Source organism: Syngnathus leptorhynchus, chromosome 4 (assembly GCF_054491065.1).
Source record: "Syngnathus leptorhynchus isolate UIUO chromosome 4, UIUO_Slep, whole genome shotgun sequence".
NCBI lineage: Eukaryota > Metazoa > Chordata > Actinopteri > Syngnathiformes > Syngnathidae > Syngnathus > Syngnathus leptorhynchus.
This window is the reverse complement of record NC_141198.1, coordinates 10,229,955-10,248,305: the sequence shown is the minus strand read 5'-3', so window position 1 is coordinate 10,248,305 and position 18,351 is coordinate 10,229,955. Positions and strand designations below refer to the sequence as shown.

General features: G+C 42.1%; 1 protein-coding gene across 1 annotated transcript in view; it reads right to left on the bottom strand.

Annotated features, from left to right (window-relative positions):
- Positions 1-18,351, bottom strand: part of ank1a (ankyrin 1, erythrocytic a) — a 59,022-nt gene that overhangs the window by 18,903 nt on the left and 21,768 nt on the right. The window contains exons 2-25 of the mRNA XM_085909649.1: positions 9,244-9,345; positions 7,522-7,620; positions 6,781-6,879; positions 6,444-6,542; positions 6,085-6,270; positions 5,928-6,026; positions 5,718-5,816; positions 5,545-5,643; positions 5,223-5,420; positions 5,052-5,150; positions 4,841-4,939; positions 4,617-4,715; positions 4,299-4,496; positions 4,127-4,225; positions 3,929-4,027; positions 3,666-3,863; positions 3,482-3,580; positions 2,792-2,890; positions 2,116-2,214; positions 1,954-2,046; positions 1,798-1,870; positions 1,661-1,681; positions 338-458; positions 97-175 (exon numbers count right to left, since the gene is read on the bottom strand). Coding sequence (XP_085765775.1) covers positions 97-175; positions 338-458; positions 1,661-1,681; positions 1,798-1,870; positions 1,954-2,046; positions 2,116-2,214; positions 2,792-2,890; positions 3,482-3,580; positions 3,666-3,863; positions 3,929-4,027; positions 4,127-4,225; positions 4,299-4,496; positions 4,617-4,715; positions 4,841-4,939; positions 5,052-5,150; positions 5,223-5,420; positions 5,545-5,643; positions 5,718-5,816; positions 5,928-6,026; positions 6,085-6,270; positions 6,444-6,542; positions 6,781-6,879; positions 7,522-7,620; positions 9,244-9,345 — 2,655 coding nt within the window. The remainder of the gene's footprint in view (positions 1-96; positions 176-337; positions 459-1,660; positions 1,682-1,797; positions 1,871-1,953; positions 2,047-2,115; positions 2,215-2,791; positions 2,891-3,481; positions 3,581-3,665; positions 3,864-3,928; positions 4,028-4,126; positions 4,226-4,298; positions 4,497-4,616; positions 4,716-4,840; positions 4,940-5,051; positions 5,151-5,222; positions 5,421-5,544; positions 5,644-5,717; positions 5,817-5,927; positions 6,027-6,084; positions 6,271-6,443; positions 6,543-6,780; positions 6,880-7,521; positions 7,621-9,243; positions 9,346-18,351) is intronic.

Below are 18,351 nucleotides of genomic sequence, written 5' to 3'. Positions count from 1 at the left end.
CATTGGTAAACCAACGCAGCAATAAATATCTGAATTTAGATTAAAAACTTCCTATCATGTCAAATACGTGACAGACAATTCATGTATGTGCCCAACCTGATCGAGCTCGTGTTCTTTCAGTATCACAGTCTCGGGTGAAACACGTGGAATCCTGGGAATGGCTGGAGAGTAATTTCTGTTGTTCGAGAAACAAACAAACAAATGAAAAAGTCAGACTGAGATTGTTTTGCTGTTGCTCCCCCCTGGTGTTTTTATTTCTCAAGTGGTAAGTAACCAGTCTATGTTGAGTCCCCCGCTATGGAATTTGTCTGTCTGCCCTGCTTCCCAGCCCCCTTACGCTGTGCCCAGCCCTCTCTCGTACTCCAGTGATTTCTTGGGGGAGAGGAAATCGTCATCATGGTCTTTCATGTCATCCATCTTCATGTACCTGGCCCCTTCTGTCCCCAGGAGCTCCTCTCCTTCATAGAACAACATGCCAAAGAGAGCGAACAGACCGAGGTCAGGTTGGTCAAACCGCAAAAAGGGGAAGAGAGAGAGAGAGAGAGAGAGAAAAGGGCAAGGTGTTAATCAGCCATCCGAAGGGTTAGACATCATGGAAACCAGGCGAGATGAAGCATGAATGATGTGGATCTACACAGTCACTTGTTCACGCAACCAACAACATCACAACATTTCAACAATGACAATGTTTTATGAAAGACCAACTCATCCAAATTTGAGGACTCAAGAGAACAAGAATGATTACACATTTAAGATGATTACTCTAACAAAGTCTTCACAACGGAAAGCAAGCCAGCAGAATCTTATGTGAGTAAAGTTAATTACTTACCCCCACAAAACAGCCCATTTGTGTTTAGCTCACAAGTAATGAATAAAAACAATTATTTTTTACCATGTCAGCTATTTTTTTTGCCCTCTGAGAAAAGTGTACAGTTCACTGGTTAATATGGGTTATTACATCACGAGAGTCCTGGAGCTTGTCTAGCATACTGTACATATGTGTGTTGTCACATGTAATGAATATTTTAAATGTCCACTAAGCTACCTTCTATATTTAGAGCAACAAAATACTAGATACTAGAGCTGTGCACCAATCGGTACTAACTTGAATAGAGATGCAAATCGACAGAAAATAAATCCAGAATTCAATGATTCAAGTGAGAATGAATCATATTGTTGTATGTATTAGTGTCACCGATATGTTTGCATGACAATGTGTCTGATTCGTATACAGTACGCATGTGAGGGAATCTTCAAACATGACAACCAGAAACATTAACGTGCGTATAGAAATGTTTTGCTGTCCTACAAGTGTTCAATGTTGCAGAAGTAAATTTAGGTGTGATGAGAATAACACTAACAACATGATTCGTGTGTATTACATAATGGTACACAACATAACTCCATGCAAATGTGTTCCCAACCACAAACATTCAAGTTAGTGAATGAGTGCTATTGCAAAGACATATAAAGGTTAAGAGAGAGTGTGACTATGTGCACATGGCAGTGAGAAACCAGAGTGGATATCACAGTGAACACCAGCACAGACAAGAGAGCAGAAGATAACAATGGAGAGGGTGAGCTTGAAATGGAGAAACACACTGTACTTCATTACGCCAACCTCCCAATGGCACACACGGAGATAAAAAGACATGCATACCTAAAGTTAGCTGTGCGAGTCCTAAAAAAGGTACAAAAGAGTAAAACATGAGAGGTCCAGTTCAATATATTCATCTTACAGTGAACCTGTTAGAAAAATATAGTATTGATATTTAGCCGACTGCTCTGGTGTCGTACCTTCATCTTCGGACACATCCAGTATCTCATCCACTGTTTCTGGAAAACTCATACGGTGTTTTTCTGTGGTAGTCTGAAAGGCAGAGAAAACATTGAAATAATCCGTTCAATTGATTGTCCATGTCTATCTGGCACCAAGATTTCCAAACATCTCACCATGGAAACAGTTTCCTCAGTCACAAGTTTAAGCACATCAATCACAGAGATGTAGCCCAGCCTCTTGGCAATGGAGAGCGCTGACGTCCCATTCTAAAAAGCACACAATGATCACATGATAATAACGTTTCACGAAGGAGGAGAAGGTGTCGCCATGCTCACCGTGGTCGTCTCGTTCGGCTGAGCTCCATGCTTCAGCAGCAGTGTTACAATGTCTGTGTGTCCTTGCTGGGCGGCCTGGTGCAGGGGAGTGTAACCGAGCTAGACAAGATAAGAAACCCGTCATCGGCATCAATTTATTTCCGACTTCCTTAGAGCACTTATGACAGACAAATGACATCAAGCTGTTATTCCCTGAAGGATACATTGCATCTGTACCTTTCAAGCGTCACATTGCTTATAACCATTCATTATAAAAAAAAAAAAACCCACTGTACACTCATATTTGAAAATGTTTGTTCTCCGCTGACACGGAAAACTGATTGAAATGAATTGGCTGGACATTGTGTTCATAAAGCATTGCATATAAAAATGAATGCTGACAGTATGTCCCTGGCCACATTCCAGGAAAATCTTTTATTCAGGCTTCGCGCTTTGACCTTCCAGAAATCTCCACAGGAAGTCCTCTGTCAAATCCTCTGCAATTATTTGCATGTGCATAAATAAATACACTTGATTAATCCTGGGAGGTTAAATGAGGACACACGAGTACAGTATATATAATTTGCAGTTGATACATGGCTTTTCTGTATATATACAAAGAGTAATGAGTTCATTTACAGCAGTGCGGCTTTAAAACTGCTGCAGGTGAATTTCACAACCAGAAGGAGGAGCTCACCCGTGTTTTGCTGTTGACGTTGGCCTGTTGCTGCAGCAGGAACTTCACCATTTTGATGTTGCCATAGTGACACGCGACATGGAGAGGCGTGTAGCCCATCTGAGATGACACATTTACAACCAATGACTTTTAACATCAAATCTAACCTAACGCTTTCAAAATGGCTGATCATAGTTGACGTTTCATGCATATGCACACTGATTTTTGTATTCTTCACTCTATATTTTGGGTTCTTGAGACATGAGTATATATGGTAGTGGGGGAAAATTAATTTTCTAAAGGGATGACGTATTCACCTTATACATACTATGATGGAATAAATTGCATTGTCTTGATAAGATGATATGCAAATTTAGCAGCGGTTATAATTAAGAAATGAAAGTTGTCTGACAAACAAAATGTTCAGGGATCTAAAAAAAAACAAAGAAACAACCACTGCCTATTTTTATGTTTGTGACTTCAGAATGACCTTGTAAGGACTGGTAAAAGATTATGGACAGGCTGGATGCGGGACATCATTTCCAGATCCGATCTATTAGTGACAAAACAACCATGACCTTGAGTACAGTAACGATGTGGAAGTGCAATGAGTCAAGGCTATTGTATGTCAGTAATCCACGAGGATATTGGGCTCTAGAGATGTGAATCAAGCTCCGGATTGATCCAAAAGATCGTTTTTAGAAACTTTACCCTTGTGGCCGCATAGACCGATGCGCCTTGCTTCACTAGGATGTCAGCAATGCCAACGTGTCCTTCCTGTGCCACAAGATGGAGAGGTGTCAGTCCGCTCTGTGTGGAGGGGAAAAAGAAAGAAAGAAGTCATACACACTTTAAATCACATATTAGCACAAGCGTGTGTCAATGCGCTTCTTGCCTTGTTGCCAAGGTTGACATTCGCCTGTTTGGAGATAAGCAGAGAGACCATGTCGGGCCTTCCTTCCTGCGAGGCCAGGTGGAGAGGCGTGACTCCCTGTAGAGACTCAGCATTGGCTGAAGCTCCATATTGCAACAGGCTGTTAGCCACCTCCATCTGATTCTGCTTGGCCGCAATGTGCAAAGCGGTGTAGCCGTTCTAAATACAAATGAAAAATGAGTTAAATATCATCAATTACATGAACTGTATAAAAAGTACTGTACCCTGGCTGCACTGTGTGGGGAACCCCCTTTGCTGACGAGCAGATTGACAACATCCAGGTTGTTGTGATGCACAGCGACATGCAGTGGAGTCAAACCATTCTGCAAGAATGTATTCCGGTAAATACACGTAATACGTCCGAAGTGATTGTTTTGCATAAATCATTATATTTACTCTAAACTTCAAACAGTGTTTCTTGCCTTCCCAGCAGCATTAGGGTTAGCTCCTCTCTCCAGCAACAGCTCGGCCACATCCACCTTGCCGTACTTGGAAGCCACATGAAGCGGAGTAAAGCCTTTCTGCACAGATCCATTAAGAAATGGATTTTAACAATTGGAAGACAAAAAAAAAAAAACTGGCTTTGCGACGTACCTTTGTCATCTTGGTTTGCTGTGCGTCCATGTCCAGCAGGATACGCACAGTTTGCGCGTGGCCCTCCCGGGAAGCGATGTGGAGAGGCGTGTGTCCTGCTGTGGTTGTGGAATTTGGTTTGGCTTTGTGCTCTAACAGCAATTTCACAATCTCCTTGTGGCCCATTCGAGACGCACAATGCAGAGGCGTTTGGTCATCCTAGCAAAGGTGGTGAAAGATAATTTGAAATGTAATTGGCTGCTTCCTTGTGGTGTTTAGCTCAACAATATTAAAGTTGCTGCTTCAATGTGTGGCAAACAAACTTATATAAAGTTCTACCTTGGCTTTGGCATCCACTGGTGCTGCATTCTGGAGCAAAAACTCTGCCACCTCAAAGTGTCCTGCCCGGGAAGCCATATGGAGGGGAGTTTCAACTTTCTGCCCACGCACACATAAATGACACATACATGCATCAAGTACATAATCAATATTCATAAAAGTACATTTTTCCAAAAACATCATCATTAAGATGCTCTTACGCAGCTTAGTTAAGAATATCTCACCACATTAGAAGCGCTGGGTGAAGCTCCTTTCTGCAACAGGATCTTCACAATGTTGAGGTGGCCCATGAAAGATGCCACATGCAAGGGTGTCAAGCCAGACTGTTCCAAAAGAATGGCGCTTTAGAAAGATTGTGGTCATACCATACAGTATAACGCAATTGTTTGATTCTTTTATTTGATGGTTCTTCATTTCACGAGTCAAACACCTCACCTCAGTCACGGCCTCTAGCGATGCTGCGTGTTTGAGCAGAAGATCCATCACACGCATGTGGTTCTTTTTACAAGCAATATGCAAAGGAGTAAAGCCATTCTGAAAATAGGAAAATTGCTTAAATTCACATCCATTTGGGGTTTTCTGGTCTTATGTTTTATGGTCACTGACCAGTGCCCGAGAGTTGGGTTTGGCGCCCTTGTCAAGCAGAACTTTTGCCATTCGGTGGTGTCCACAGTGTGCAGCCACATGTAGAGGTGTCAGGTGGTCCAGCGTGATGTCATCAATGTCTGCGTTGTACTGTAGAAGCTGCTTGACACAGTCTACGTGGTCCCCTTGTGCTGACATGTGGATTGGAGACAAGCCATTCTGGAAAAATAAATGTTGATATTAGCAGATTTATACTATACTTTAATACTATAAGACATTCTTTTTTTTAAAGTTAGTTTCATTTTGCTTTCAAAAAAAGGTCAGCATAGTTCTGGATGATTACCTTCGTCTTGGCCAGGATGGGGGCTCCGTTGTCAAGAAGAATTTCTATTATTCTGACGTGACCATTTCTGGCTGCACAGTGCAGAGGAGTGAGCTCATCCTGGTGCGAGACACTTTCTATTAGTGGCAGTGAAAAGCATGGAGTGAATCTAAGCCTACGATAAGATGGGGCACCTTGGTCTTGGCATCTATTTGTGCCCCTCGATCCAGGAGGAGTCGGACCATGATCACGTTCCCTCGTCTGGATGCGATGTGCAGAGGCGTAATCCCATTCTATAGAAATATATACATACAAATAAGAGAGTCTCAAAACGTGTGGAAGGACAAAAAAAAAAAAAGCATCCGCCACGATAAACTGAGTTTCACTGAATAGTAATTCTATACCTTTGGGGTGAAATTGACATTCGCTCCTCTGTTGAGAAGAAGTTGAGCAACGTTCAAGTTTTCATAGTGTGCGGCAATGTGGAGGGGTGTGAATCCAGTCTGCAAGGATAACAAAGACTTAATTGTCACTCATCTTAACAGGAGCAACATCACATACCTTGCTGAGCACATCGGGGTTTGGGTCATTCTGCAGAAGCACCGCAGCTGTGCGTGTATCGTCATTGCGTGCCGCAATGTGCAGCGCCGGGAGGCGGACCTTCCCCTTGGTGCCGTAGTTGATGAGCAGGGCAACAATATTTTCATGGCCCTGCTGGAGAGCCACGGCTAGAGGAGTGAATCCATCCTGTAGAAGAGCAGACACTCAGAAACCTGATTGATTGCACACATACAATTAGAGCAAGTGTCAGCAAGTGAAAGCTGATGAGCGCACAACACGATGGTTTGACAGGATCAGCGGGATAGCATTGAACAAATTTGTCAGATGACTGACTGAAAACGTCACTTGTTCTTTGATACCTCAGTCGGAATGCTCTGATTAGCCCCGTTCTCCAGAAGAAACTTCACAACCTCTAGATGGTTTTCTTGTGCAGCCATGTAGAGTGGAGTGAAACCCTTCTGTCTCAGAAATAAACATACACACACGCACACAAGCACGCACGGCAGAGATGCCAAAAGCAAAATAGAAAGTTACAGATACACAAACACACACACACGAGGATGCACACTAATACACAGAAATATTGAAGCAAAGACACGTATGAACATTGCTATTTTCAGAACAATACAATGGTCTCACAGTAGGCGCCGGATTGAAAAGCAGCTGAGAGGGAGAGCACACAGCATGGGGCCTCACCTGGGACTGTGCATTGACGTTGGCCCCGTAATTAACCAGCTCCGTGACGACCTGCTCCTGCCCTGCCAGAGCTGCAATGTGCAGGGCCGTGTTTCCTTTCTGGGTATACACATACACTTCGCAATTAGAGTACATAAACAGCTACAGTGAAGGTTTGAACAGTTTGGTCATTCTGGAAGTGTAGATGATATTCTCAAATGATAAGGGATTGGAATGAACTTGTCTTCGGTACGGTTCGCTACGGTAAGTATTCCGCACCAAAAGCAATTTATATACAGTGGGTTGCATCAACATGAGTTTGATTGGCTTGTAGCTCAGTCAACTTTATTTACAAAGACCTGTAAAACCCGTCACAGCTGCATTCAAAGTGCTGAACATAAAGTAGAAATCTGAGAAATAAAAACAAACGGGATGAGTCGAAAGCAGAAGGATAAAAAGTGTTGGAATGACAGAGAGGAGAAAGAAAAAAGGAAACAATTTGATTGGTTGCTAGAGCGGTAAAGGTTTGCTTCCTGAACATCCGCATGTTTTATTTAACTCTTAACTTGAACTGTAAGGTTCACCCTTTAATCAATATGCCATTAATTTTATGATGTGGTTTCAGAACATGACCTTCTTCATGCTTCTCATTAGCTAATATAACAGTACCTGGATTTCTATAACACTGGGAGGTGCCCTGCACATGCATTTCATTAAAATGGTAAAAATGCTGTTGTTGCGGACAGACTGCTGTTGTGTTACCTTTGTAGTAGTCTCCAATACAATTCCATTGTGAAGTAATTCCAGCACCATTTTGACATGGCCTTCTTTTGAGGCCAGGTGAAGCCCATTGAGCCCATTCTGAGGGAAAAATCATATTATTGTGAAGGGATTACACAATGATTCCCTAATCAATAAATCAGAATGACATCAACAAGGCAGACACTTGTATATATACCATGCATGATAAAAAAAAAAATGTTTGCTGACACAGAAGCTGAAACACTCAAACCAGAGCAGGCCATTACTTACACAGGACACCACAGATAAAAAAAAAAACAAAGTCTACAAAGATGAAAATGAGAATGAAATCATTTTCATTTGATCAATGATCATGACAGCAGAAGGAGCGGACGGCGGCGGAGGTGGAGGAGGACTGGAGCGAGATGGCAGGCCGCTGGTCTCGTGGCTGGGAAGAATACGAGCCGTGTGGGATAGGTCTGACCTCACACAGCCTTCCTTCAGCCGCACAGGACATGTGAGGTTGGACCTTTCCCGCACCACTGATATTATTCCTCTGAGTGGAGAGACCACAGCAGACCATCACTCTACTGCAAATACAGGAGAGCGGTGAGGAGGGAGGAAGATGCAAAAAAAAAATGAGGGCGGCTTAAATAAAGAGCATACTAAAACTGGAGGGGGGGGGGGCTGTTGTTGGGTGGAGAGAGAAAGGAAAACAGAGTAAAGCAGTGTGCTGGTGAGCAAGCCATTCTCAAGACACCACCATCACCACAGTTTAGACCCCCCCCCCCTTGCACCCAAAATAGTACACTAGCAGACAGAATGGCAATGCATCATGTAAAAGTCACAACCAGCAATTTGTATCATCTGAGGCTCTATTTTTGTAGACAGTGTATGGTGCCATCTTGATTTTGGTGCCTGGCCTAATTGTCAACCGTGAGTACACACACATGATGCAAAAAAAAGGCAAATGTTCCACAATTTCAAAGCTTCTTGGGGATTGTTTTTAATCATTCAAATATGACAAGGTGATTAAACAATCTTCTCTGTAATGTGCCAAATCTTTGAGAATTTTTAACTTTAACATTGGAGGGACTTCAACACACTGAGTAAAAAGTAAATAAGAGTGAAAGTAACACACTTTTAAATTACAATAAAACATAGCGAGACAGTTTTTAAATGTTTACCAGTTATGCATTTCCATTTGTGTTACAGTGGATAAAATGAACTAAGTGCATTTGTTATCAGGTGTCTGTTGTTGAGGTCTTTCTAAAAAGTATAACATGGTGTTGAAGGAAGATTGTGACAAAGTATGACAGCACTCATACACACACATTATGTTTTTGGTGACGTTACAAGTGCTTGAGGGCAGCAGTCCGTGGCCTATTACCACGAAGAGCAAGCGTCAGATAAAAGGATGTGGGATGAAAGAGGTGGGGGCAAAGAAGACACCATTTGTCCATTTATCACCTGCCCCGGAGGTCTGAGCATGCATATACAAGACATGGCAGAGTGCAATGGCACAAAAAAACTATAATAGTGCACGGATTACTCCACTCATCATGCAGACCGAAAATTTAAATTCAAAACACAGAGCATCTAAAGCAGCGGAGGCAACAATCCAGCAGGTCACAGATTCTAGGTCATTTCTCTTAAGACTTTGAAAGTGGAAACAGAGAGTGGCTCCATTTGCAAAAACTCATGATGAGCAAATCCTGAAAATGGAGCTCCTGCAACTCTCACCTGATTGGCTGTATTTATATCAATGCCATTCTTAATCTGTTCCAGAGCCTTGTCCAAGTTGCCAGAACGGGCCGCTCGGAGAAAACTGTTTCCGGCGTCAGCCTGCAAACACAGCCGACAAAAAGGAGAGGAGGGAGGGATACGGGGTAAAGTAAAGGACACACAAAGAAGAGGAATAAAGAGGAAAATAGAGAAAGACAGTTGGGTTAAGGATTGGGACTGTTCAAAATGACCCATTGGCTTTCCACTCATTTTATTCCTCGCTTAAGCTCCTTCTGTTTTTTGGTAGTGCATTTTGAAATATCTGCATTAAGAAAGAAGCGCATTGAATGCCGTGATAGATGTGCGGGTGATCTAATTTTACCCAAGTGGGATAGTTCAATGGAAGTTTATTGGAAAAGCAAACAAATTTTGTTGTAGTCGTATCCAGACGGGCATTTTGTGATCTTGGGTACTTAGGAGGTTTGAGTCTGATGAAAGGTGGCAAAATGTTGAATCCAAAAAATTGAGTGCCACCCCAAAGCAAAGACAACTTAAGTCCAAGGTAGGTACCATTCCGATCACATGTTTAATGTTTCCACCTAAAATATAAGCACTTGAGTTGAGTAAAAAGGTGTTTGGCAGTTGCACGACATAGCCATTGTCTATTAAAGCAACAGCAAGTCACAATGGGAAAAATACATTAGATACCTGGGATATATATATATATATATTTTTTTTTTATCATGCATGTTTTGCTTGTGTACATATCACTCCTGGACAGGCAGGGGCGCTGTTCAAACAATGATCACTCATGCAGCATCTAAATGAGCAGAACCAAGAAAGAACACAACCTGACTGCGGCAAACTCTGCAGCCTCTCATCTCATTTGCATAATCTCCTCTCTTCCCCGCCATATTCCTCCTCCCCACTTTACTATCCATCTAAAGCCAGCGGTCAGTCAAACTATTCGTTCAGCGATGCATTCATTCGAACCGGACGACACTTCATGCTACATCACACACACACACCGCTTTTGCTCTCTTTTCAACTTCAGTGCCTTAAGCTTTGTCATTTTCTGTTGCATCTTGTTAGTCCTCTTTTGACAGAGGCAGTGAGCTTGATTTTTTTTTTTAAAAAGTGAAAGGCTCCACATGCCTGCAGGAGAGGCATTGCAACAAACTACACAACAGAGCCTCAGCATGATTCTAATGGCAAAGCACAGTACAAAGACAGGTCACTTGAGAAAAAAACAGTTGGAGTGATTGCACTTGTAAAAGGAAAAAAAAAGCTGCTTCCAGCTAAAACACTTCCTGGATTAATTGCATGCACAACACACTCCTTGTTCCTGACAAAAAATATACCAACACTTACTCTTGGTGGATAGTTCAAAATGAAGCATTTAGAGCGCCATAAATCGTCTTCCTTTGTGTGAGCACGTTGACCCTGCTGAGCCACTTGCCCGAGTCAGTCACTCTGACAAATTTTCACTCGTTTCTAAACTTGAACAAGAACCATGATTCGAAAAACAGAAAATGTGAATCGAAAATCTTTAGGAAAACCTTCTGGTTGATTATATCTGGGATGGTTGAGCGAGTGAGGCCAGCAAAACTGTAAAACTGCTCATTCTAAACCATAAAATGCACCCGGGACAACAGAGTGGCATTCTGTTGCATGAAATGTTTGAAAAGCGCCATGGTGACACCCGAAACATCCTGTCATCACTGCGGGAACAAACACAGCTGATGCAGGCACACATCCACCATGGAGACACCTTAGAGACCTCCCAAACAAGAGCTCATGGCACAGCTTGCCGGCAGAGCTGAATGTTAACAACACGTTAATGACAAACAAACTTTCTCACCAAAGCAAAGCGTTTTCGTCTACATGGGTATCTGCTTGCGTCAAGAACATGTGTGCGTACTGAGATAAGGATGAGTGAACTCCACCCATTCCTAAAGTCAGAAATAAAGTGACACGTAGAGAAACACCCTTGAACCGTTTTGAAAATGTTGCTTGCTGGGAGGGCCAAGGCATGATTTAGATGAATGTGTTGCTCCCTGATTATTCCCACGGAAAGGACACGCTTCACACTCTAGCGCTGAGCAAAGCTGTGTGAGCCAATTAATCATTCTATTTGTAGAGAAAGAAACAAGATACAATAAACTGCTCCACAGCTCCCCCATAAACAAGAGCGACATTGCAATTGGTTGAGTAATGGTAATGAGGACGCTCTTGGCGTAAGAGAAGGCAAAATTTAATTCACACACCGGAGGATAACATTTTTCTGAGCAAAATGGAGCGCTATCAACTCCCCACCACCTTCTTTCTGCTCTGCTGGTGCTGCAGCAGTCAGAAATGACATCACCCCTTCGCCGGTGGACTGCAGTGTTTGAAAGCTCGCCGTTTTGTGTGCGTGTGTGTGTGTGTGCCAGATCAACATCCACGTCTCCCTCTGAAATGGATGACTACATCCGAAGAATCTCCAGCTTTTACAAAGCCCTAATTGTGTCGCTGAGCGCGTAAAGAGAGAAACACAAAGTCATTTATTCCAGAATCAACGTCTGCAAATAACCTTTTCATTTGAGAAACATCAGTGTGATTTCGGTCGTTTTAAGGTGTTTCATCTAATTACCTTTCTTGTCTCTGATGTTTCGTCAGAATCATATTTTTTGGGTCGAAAACCTTCGAGGTAAAACAGGGGTAAATTGCTACACTTGCTATTCAGTACAGTCCAAGTAATGCAATACATGTAATACTGCTAACCGTCTATTAGCAGCTCGACTCATCCCAGAGATTGCTGGTTTAATCCACATCTCTTTTCTCACAGTTTGAATACATTGGCTCGGTAAAGGAAATCAAGCTAGGGATTAAACTAGGACCTTGTTACCAGTGAAACAGGGAGTTAAATCCTTTAGCTCTTCCGCAGAATGTCAATGGAAGAATATCACTGCCAAACATTCGGATACTGTTTCAGTGAACCTCAGCAACACATCTCGGCTTGTATATTTGCTCTCATCCTTCTTTTTGGATTTAATCATACAGCTTTGAAACCTTCCTAATAATCTCAATTTGAATGCCCAATTGGCTTGAAAAATAGTGTCTAAATGAACCCCAACAGAGTGGGATGGGACTGTTTCTATACAGTTTACAGGAAGATGGAGCAGCAGATATGGAAATTCCTGCAGAGTACTTAAACAGCTATTTCATCATGCTTTTCTGCTGACTTGCATTTGTTCAATAAATGGATTTTCTTTCTCGGGCTTTTTCCCCTTTAGCCTCCTACATCTCTGCTTTCGTCTCTCAGGCTGATCCATCAGATTGAGCGTGCAGCGAGCTGGTTCCGGATGCAGAGACGTACGTAGTAAGTGTTGACTCAGTCAGTTGGAGGCCCGTGGGACCGCTCTCTGCATCGGGCACATTTACAGAAAGCGAGCGAGCAAGCACGCCTATGAAGCTGTTACAATGTTTCACTCAACACGTCTGTCCGCATGGAAAGCTGCGCTCCAAAAATGACAAAGCGCCATCTTCGTCTTTATTATTTACTTTCTCACTTTACTTATTGATCAGGTAGCTGTCCCTGCTTCACCCACACTGCTTTTAAATAAGTTGACATTGTTGTTGACGATCTTTGAGCGGATGAAAATGATGGTTGAAGCCATAGTGTTTTGGAGCTCATAAATAGGAGATATGGTAAACACAGTAACTCGCTCTAATGAAGTACTCATCATTATCTTCTAATGACCAGATGACTGATCTGCAACCTAACAGCTTTGAGCTGCCAAGGTTGTATCATTAGTGTGAATAAACAAAATCTATCAGTTTGCACTTGCCAACAGCAAAACTCAGTGAAGTAAATTACAGTTATCACACATAAAATTTCACAATAAATCAGCAAAGGCCAGAATCTATCGACATGCTGTAATGCTAGCATTGTGGATATTTGCTTTGGGGCAAAATTACAGTGTAAACTGGACGCAATTCATTTTCAGACCTTCAAAGAACGAAACTCTACCTGGATTTCTATAACTCCTCATCTCTAATGACTTACTACATGCAAGTTGAAACACTTGTTCGTGGTTCTGTTGGCTCTCTGGATTATTAAGTCTATCAAGTGTTCAGTAAAGTTACTCTGAATGGATTCATTTAATTGACCAGCTAATTAGTCGCTGACCTCCAGTTTACTTACCCGACTAATCCTAGTTGACATCATAGGATTGGAACATCAAATAAAGGAACAAGTGAAGTCAAAAACAAGACTACTCACATGTACACTAATCTTTGAGGCGCACACAACACACTTGCATAGATAATTCTGAGCAATCAGGAAACCTCCCATTTTGCAACAGTGGTTCTCATTTCAATAACTTTGATCAAAAACTCATTTTCAAAGTGAGCTCTGAATAAACAATTTGGCTCCTACCTTTAACAACTACCATCTTGGGTAAGGCATTGATGGAAACCAAGAGAAAGTGGCAAGTTAAACTCTAATATCGCAAGTCATGTTTTTGCATTCTTTCTGATTACCTTGCTCAATATCTTTGTCAAACAGAAGGTAAATTAAGGATTGAAAGTATTTGGGGAGCAAGACAGAGGCAGTCTTTCAAATGGAAGATAATAAGAAACCTGAATGTATATATGAATAATTGTTGAATAAAGTCAATTAAAGCTGAGAGCCCAGCAGATATAATTGGACCTCTGGCAGATACTTATTGGTGACCATAGTAATAAATGGCCAAAAACTCAATGCACAAGAGGAAGTAAAACGTACTCACTCGGAAAGTGATGGTCTTGACCGGCATGCCTGTTGGCCCTCCACTGCCTTTCTTATGTTCGGTTTCTCCCAAATTGAAAGATGTCTTTCAAATTGCCCCTCACAAGTGCCACCATGCAGGGCACGCCGATCCCCGTCCGACGTAAACACAAGCACCCACACAGGCGTGCACACTTCAGTAAGCTGGACCCGGCCGGCTTGGTGGGTGGAGAGACGGGGGGAGGGTGGGGTAAGGGGCCCAGGGTTTTATCTCTGCAGGAATGCTGCCTGTATCTAAAGACACACATTTTACTAGCCAGTAAAAACCAATGAGCACCGCAAACCCTCAACAAAAAAACTCCTACCTACTGTACATCCTTGGTAAATGTTTTTAGTTTTGTCCAGAGGAATTTCCGTCCAACTTTTCACCCAGATCTTTGAGTTCTAACCTTGCCCTCATCCTCCACCCTGACACGTCAGACTGTGCTCTGCTTTCTACCTCACATACCCTCCACCATTCAAGATTTGGTTGCACCATCACCTCCACTTTATCCCTCCTTTCTCTTGTCCTGTCTCCCCGACATGTCACGCCCATCTCTGCGTCCCCTGTATGTTTTGTGACAGCTACACAATCATTTGTTCACGGACCATAAATAGACCAAAATAGACTTACTGTGGAAAATGGGTGTTTTTTTTTTCCCCCTTAGGGGTAGGGGTAGGGGCGTGGGGGGGGGGCAGATCTGTTTCAGTTTGTGAGGTGACTTACAGTGACAAAGCGCTTGGCGAAGGGGTTGCTGCCACCACCCTATGACAATGGGCCAGACACTCGGCTTGGGGGGGCATAAAGGGGGCCAGCCCCTCAAAAGGCCCTGCCTCCTTTAATAAAGCGTCCGTCATTCCTTAGTTGAAAAGGCTCTCTTTTCTCTACCTCTCCCCTCCTCGCTGCCTCTCCTGGCTAAATGCTGGGAAAAGCACATCACTGCCAAAACCATGCAGAGAGATAAATGCTGAGGAGAGGGACCAAGAAGGGGGGGGGGGGGGGGGGGGGGCTACGTAGAAAGACGGCTACATAGAACTTAGTAGCACTAGACCGTAACCTGGGGAAAAAAAAACACTACATGGGACATCTTTCCTGTCCATACTAAAATTAGTGAGGACCACACCGTCTCAATCTGCTGTAGCGCCATCTAGTTCATCTGAGAAAAAGATCATCAATGTCCATAATCTGTAGTTAACTTTTGGGGGACTTAAAATAAACCAAGACACACTCCAGTTTGGTGGTAGAGTTGATTTAGATTTGGAACAGACGTGGCCTCTGCACCCGATGTCGGGTCCGCCCTATTGACAAGATAAAGGGCTTTGGCTGTCCACGTGTGCTGCTTGTAGCGATTATATTGCCTTTGTCCTGAGGTGCCGGACAAGCTCAGTGAAGAATCAACATCAATAATGACCCTTTCTCAGTGGCTTTGCCTCAACTTGTCACATTCCTTTTACCATCAGTATCTCTTAGAATAAGAAATATCTGCTCGAAAAAGTGCCCTGCAAGACAATTAACAGCCAAATAATGAAGTAAAATACAGGTGATCCAAACAAATATTCAGTTTTCTTATTTGGCTGACTTTAATGTCATTCTCCAACATGAAATGGCTGGGTTGTCACACTTTGAAAGCTTTGGGGTGATATACTAGCCCACAACACATGCAGGTGTCACTGAGACACTCTGCAGCAAATTGACTGCAGTAAAAGTTTTCAAACTATCCTAGATTCTACATTTAGCCTGTTTGAAAGGGTAAAAAAAACGTATGCATGTTAGGACGCACATTAAATGACAATGATGTTGAAAGCCTTCCTGAATTTGCGAAGCCCTGTGGGAGAAAGATTTCAAGGTATTAGAAGCACAGTGTGAAAAGAAAAAGATGGCTTAAGATGTGTCATCAGTGGTCCGGGCTTCCATTCGTCTTCCTAAGTGGACAGACGGCGATTGGGAAATAGACGGCAGAGCGAAGTGAATATGTCTTCACAATTCTTGATATTGAGCACGATCTGAGAAAATTAACTCAGCTTCAAAGAACTGCGAATGAGTCGGCAACAGGCAGCATCTGCTCACAGATCATCAAATCTTTGTATTAGGCTGGGAAATGACGAAACCCAAATATGATGCCTGGTAAAAGTGATAAAATCACCAGTCTGAGAGGATGTTCACTCAGTTGTTTAAATTTGGGGCTAAGGGCCCCATTTATGGCGCGCAGAATGATATTTTGATGATTTTTTTAAATTACTTGTTGGTGACCATAGCGCAGGCTCATGTCAGCTTTTGGTGAACATAGTTTTGCAAAGACACAAGAGGAAGGAAGAGATCTTCTGTCACACAGTCACGTCTTGTTCAACATATGTGATCAAAGCGAAAGGTTGGCGACCAGAATTGGAAGAAAAACAGGAGTCAGAACATGCTGATGAAATGAGAGAAAGGATCTGCTCACCAATCTTGACCCCAATCTTAAAAAGTGCAAATATTTTGATCTCAAGAATAAAGACTGAGAAGATTAGATTTTTAGATTAGACTTGGTTTTGAATGCTTGAACCATAATTTGTGGAATATTTGATGACACACCCAGACTCCATCTCCAATTGAGTTTGAGCCTTTAGCCAACCTGCATGCTGAGTGAGCGAGCTTCTTGTTTCTCACCTGTCAGGGAAAAGGTCTCATTAAAGCATCATTGCACAGACAGCTCTTAATTACGGGTAAAACATTTATTTTGAAAATCGTCCAAGTCATTTGGCTCAAAAAGTTTGATTCAGTTCATTTGTTCTGTTTACACAAACTTTGTTTCTTTTGAGCGCTTGGCAAAGATGGCGGCGCGCGTGGTTACGGCAATCATGGTTACGGGGCGTGCCCTGTTTCGTAAGCTTCTCCAGTTGGATATAAAATGACAGAAGAAACACCCACCACTAACGAATCTGGATATCTATAAGGCAATATTCCGATACATAAAATGGACAACTTGGAAATGAAACTATCTTGAAGTCACAAAGTAATATATAAAACATTATATCTCTAATCAAATCAACTCTAATCAGTTGGAGCAAGTACGACCTAATATTAAATAGACCCTAAAAACAAAGCTGGCTTCATTGAACTACTTAAATGCTGCCTAACACAAGCATACACATTCAAAAGGGCACACGTTCATGAACCCTTAAACCGGCACAGACACACATTAGTTAATGCATGCAGTTATTAATTCATAGTACCATAATGCAGCAATTAGCAATCCTCCAAATGCATACCAGGCAAACTGTATATATCAGGCAGTGTACTCATATGGAGAAAAATTCATTTTGATGAACTTTGGAATTGGGGTATAATTATAAATGATGTAAAGTAATTGGGCTACACACCGATTTCATGAATAATATTTAGGATTTGTATAGTATAGACATTTTCAGTCTATTAAGTTCACACTGTTGCCTTACAGAAAGGACGTTCAGGGCTTTAAATTTTAAATCGCACATTTGGTGATGAATTTTCTCCCTGTGCTGTTGAGACTTTTCACTCCAAGTAGTCTCAGTTTAGGGTGCACGCCAGTCAGATGAGATAGACTGCAGCCTTCCTATGGCTTATAACTTCTCTTGGTAGAAAATAAAAGTCAAATCCTAAGGAACACCAAGTCATATGCTATGAACAGGGAATCACGTCTAAAAAAAAACTAATTACTGATGGCAGTGTTGAAATCCAATCCCATATTTTAAAAGAACAAAATAGAAAACAAAAGTCAGTTTGTAAAATGCAGAATAAGATCAGAGTTGTCAAAAATTTGCACAAAATTCTGTCTTGATAACCATCATAATTTGCTAAGCATCAAAGGACACCTCTGGGCATTGGTTTTGCCTTTTCTTTGGCTTGTTTGTGACACTTATTTCAAAAATATTGGCTGGTGATATTAACAGCAGTTGACTTACTTTAATACTTGTGTGACATTTAATCATGTTCGATGGTTGGATGAAAAACTGGAACTGGAGAGCCCCTAAAGGGCATTTGTTTGCGCTCTGTATATTAGCTCCAAGCACTTTGACATGTTGAATAAGCAGCTGACAGGAATGTCAATAATTCCCAAAGCAGACCGTCTTAGACTGGTGAAAGGTGGACAGAGTAGGATTCGTAACCTTGTGGATTTTCTGACCACCTTCCCCATGCTGTCTGTGCATTCACCTTCATCACATGCACATGCATGCATACATGCATTTGTTGTCACTCAGTTTCTCTCCTTCTTAACATCACTTATCATTAAATGGACTTTTTATATATCTCTATCATGACACACTGCTGTAAAAATCTCAAGTTTAGCAAATTCAGAGGACTTATGCTCCTATGTCTT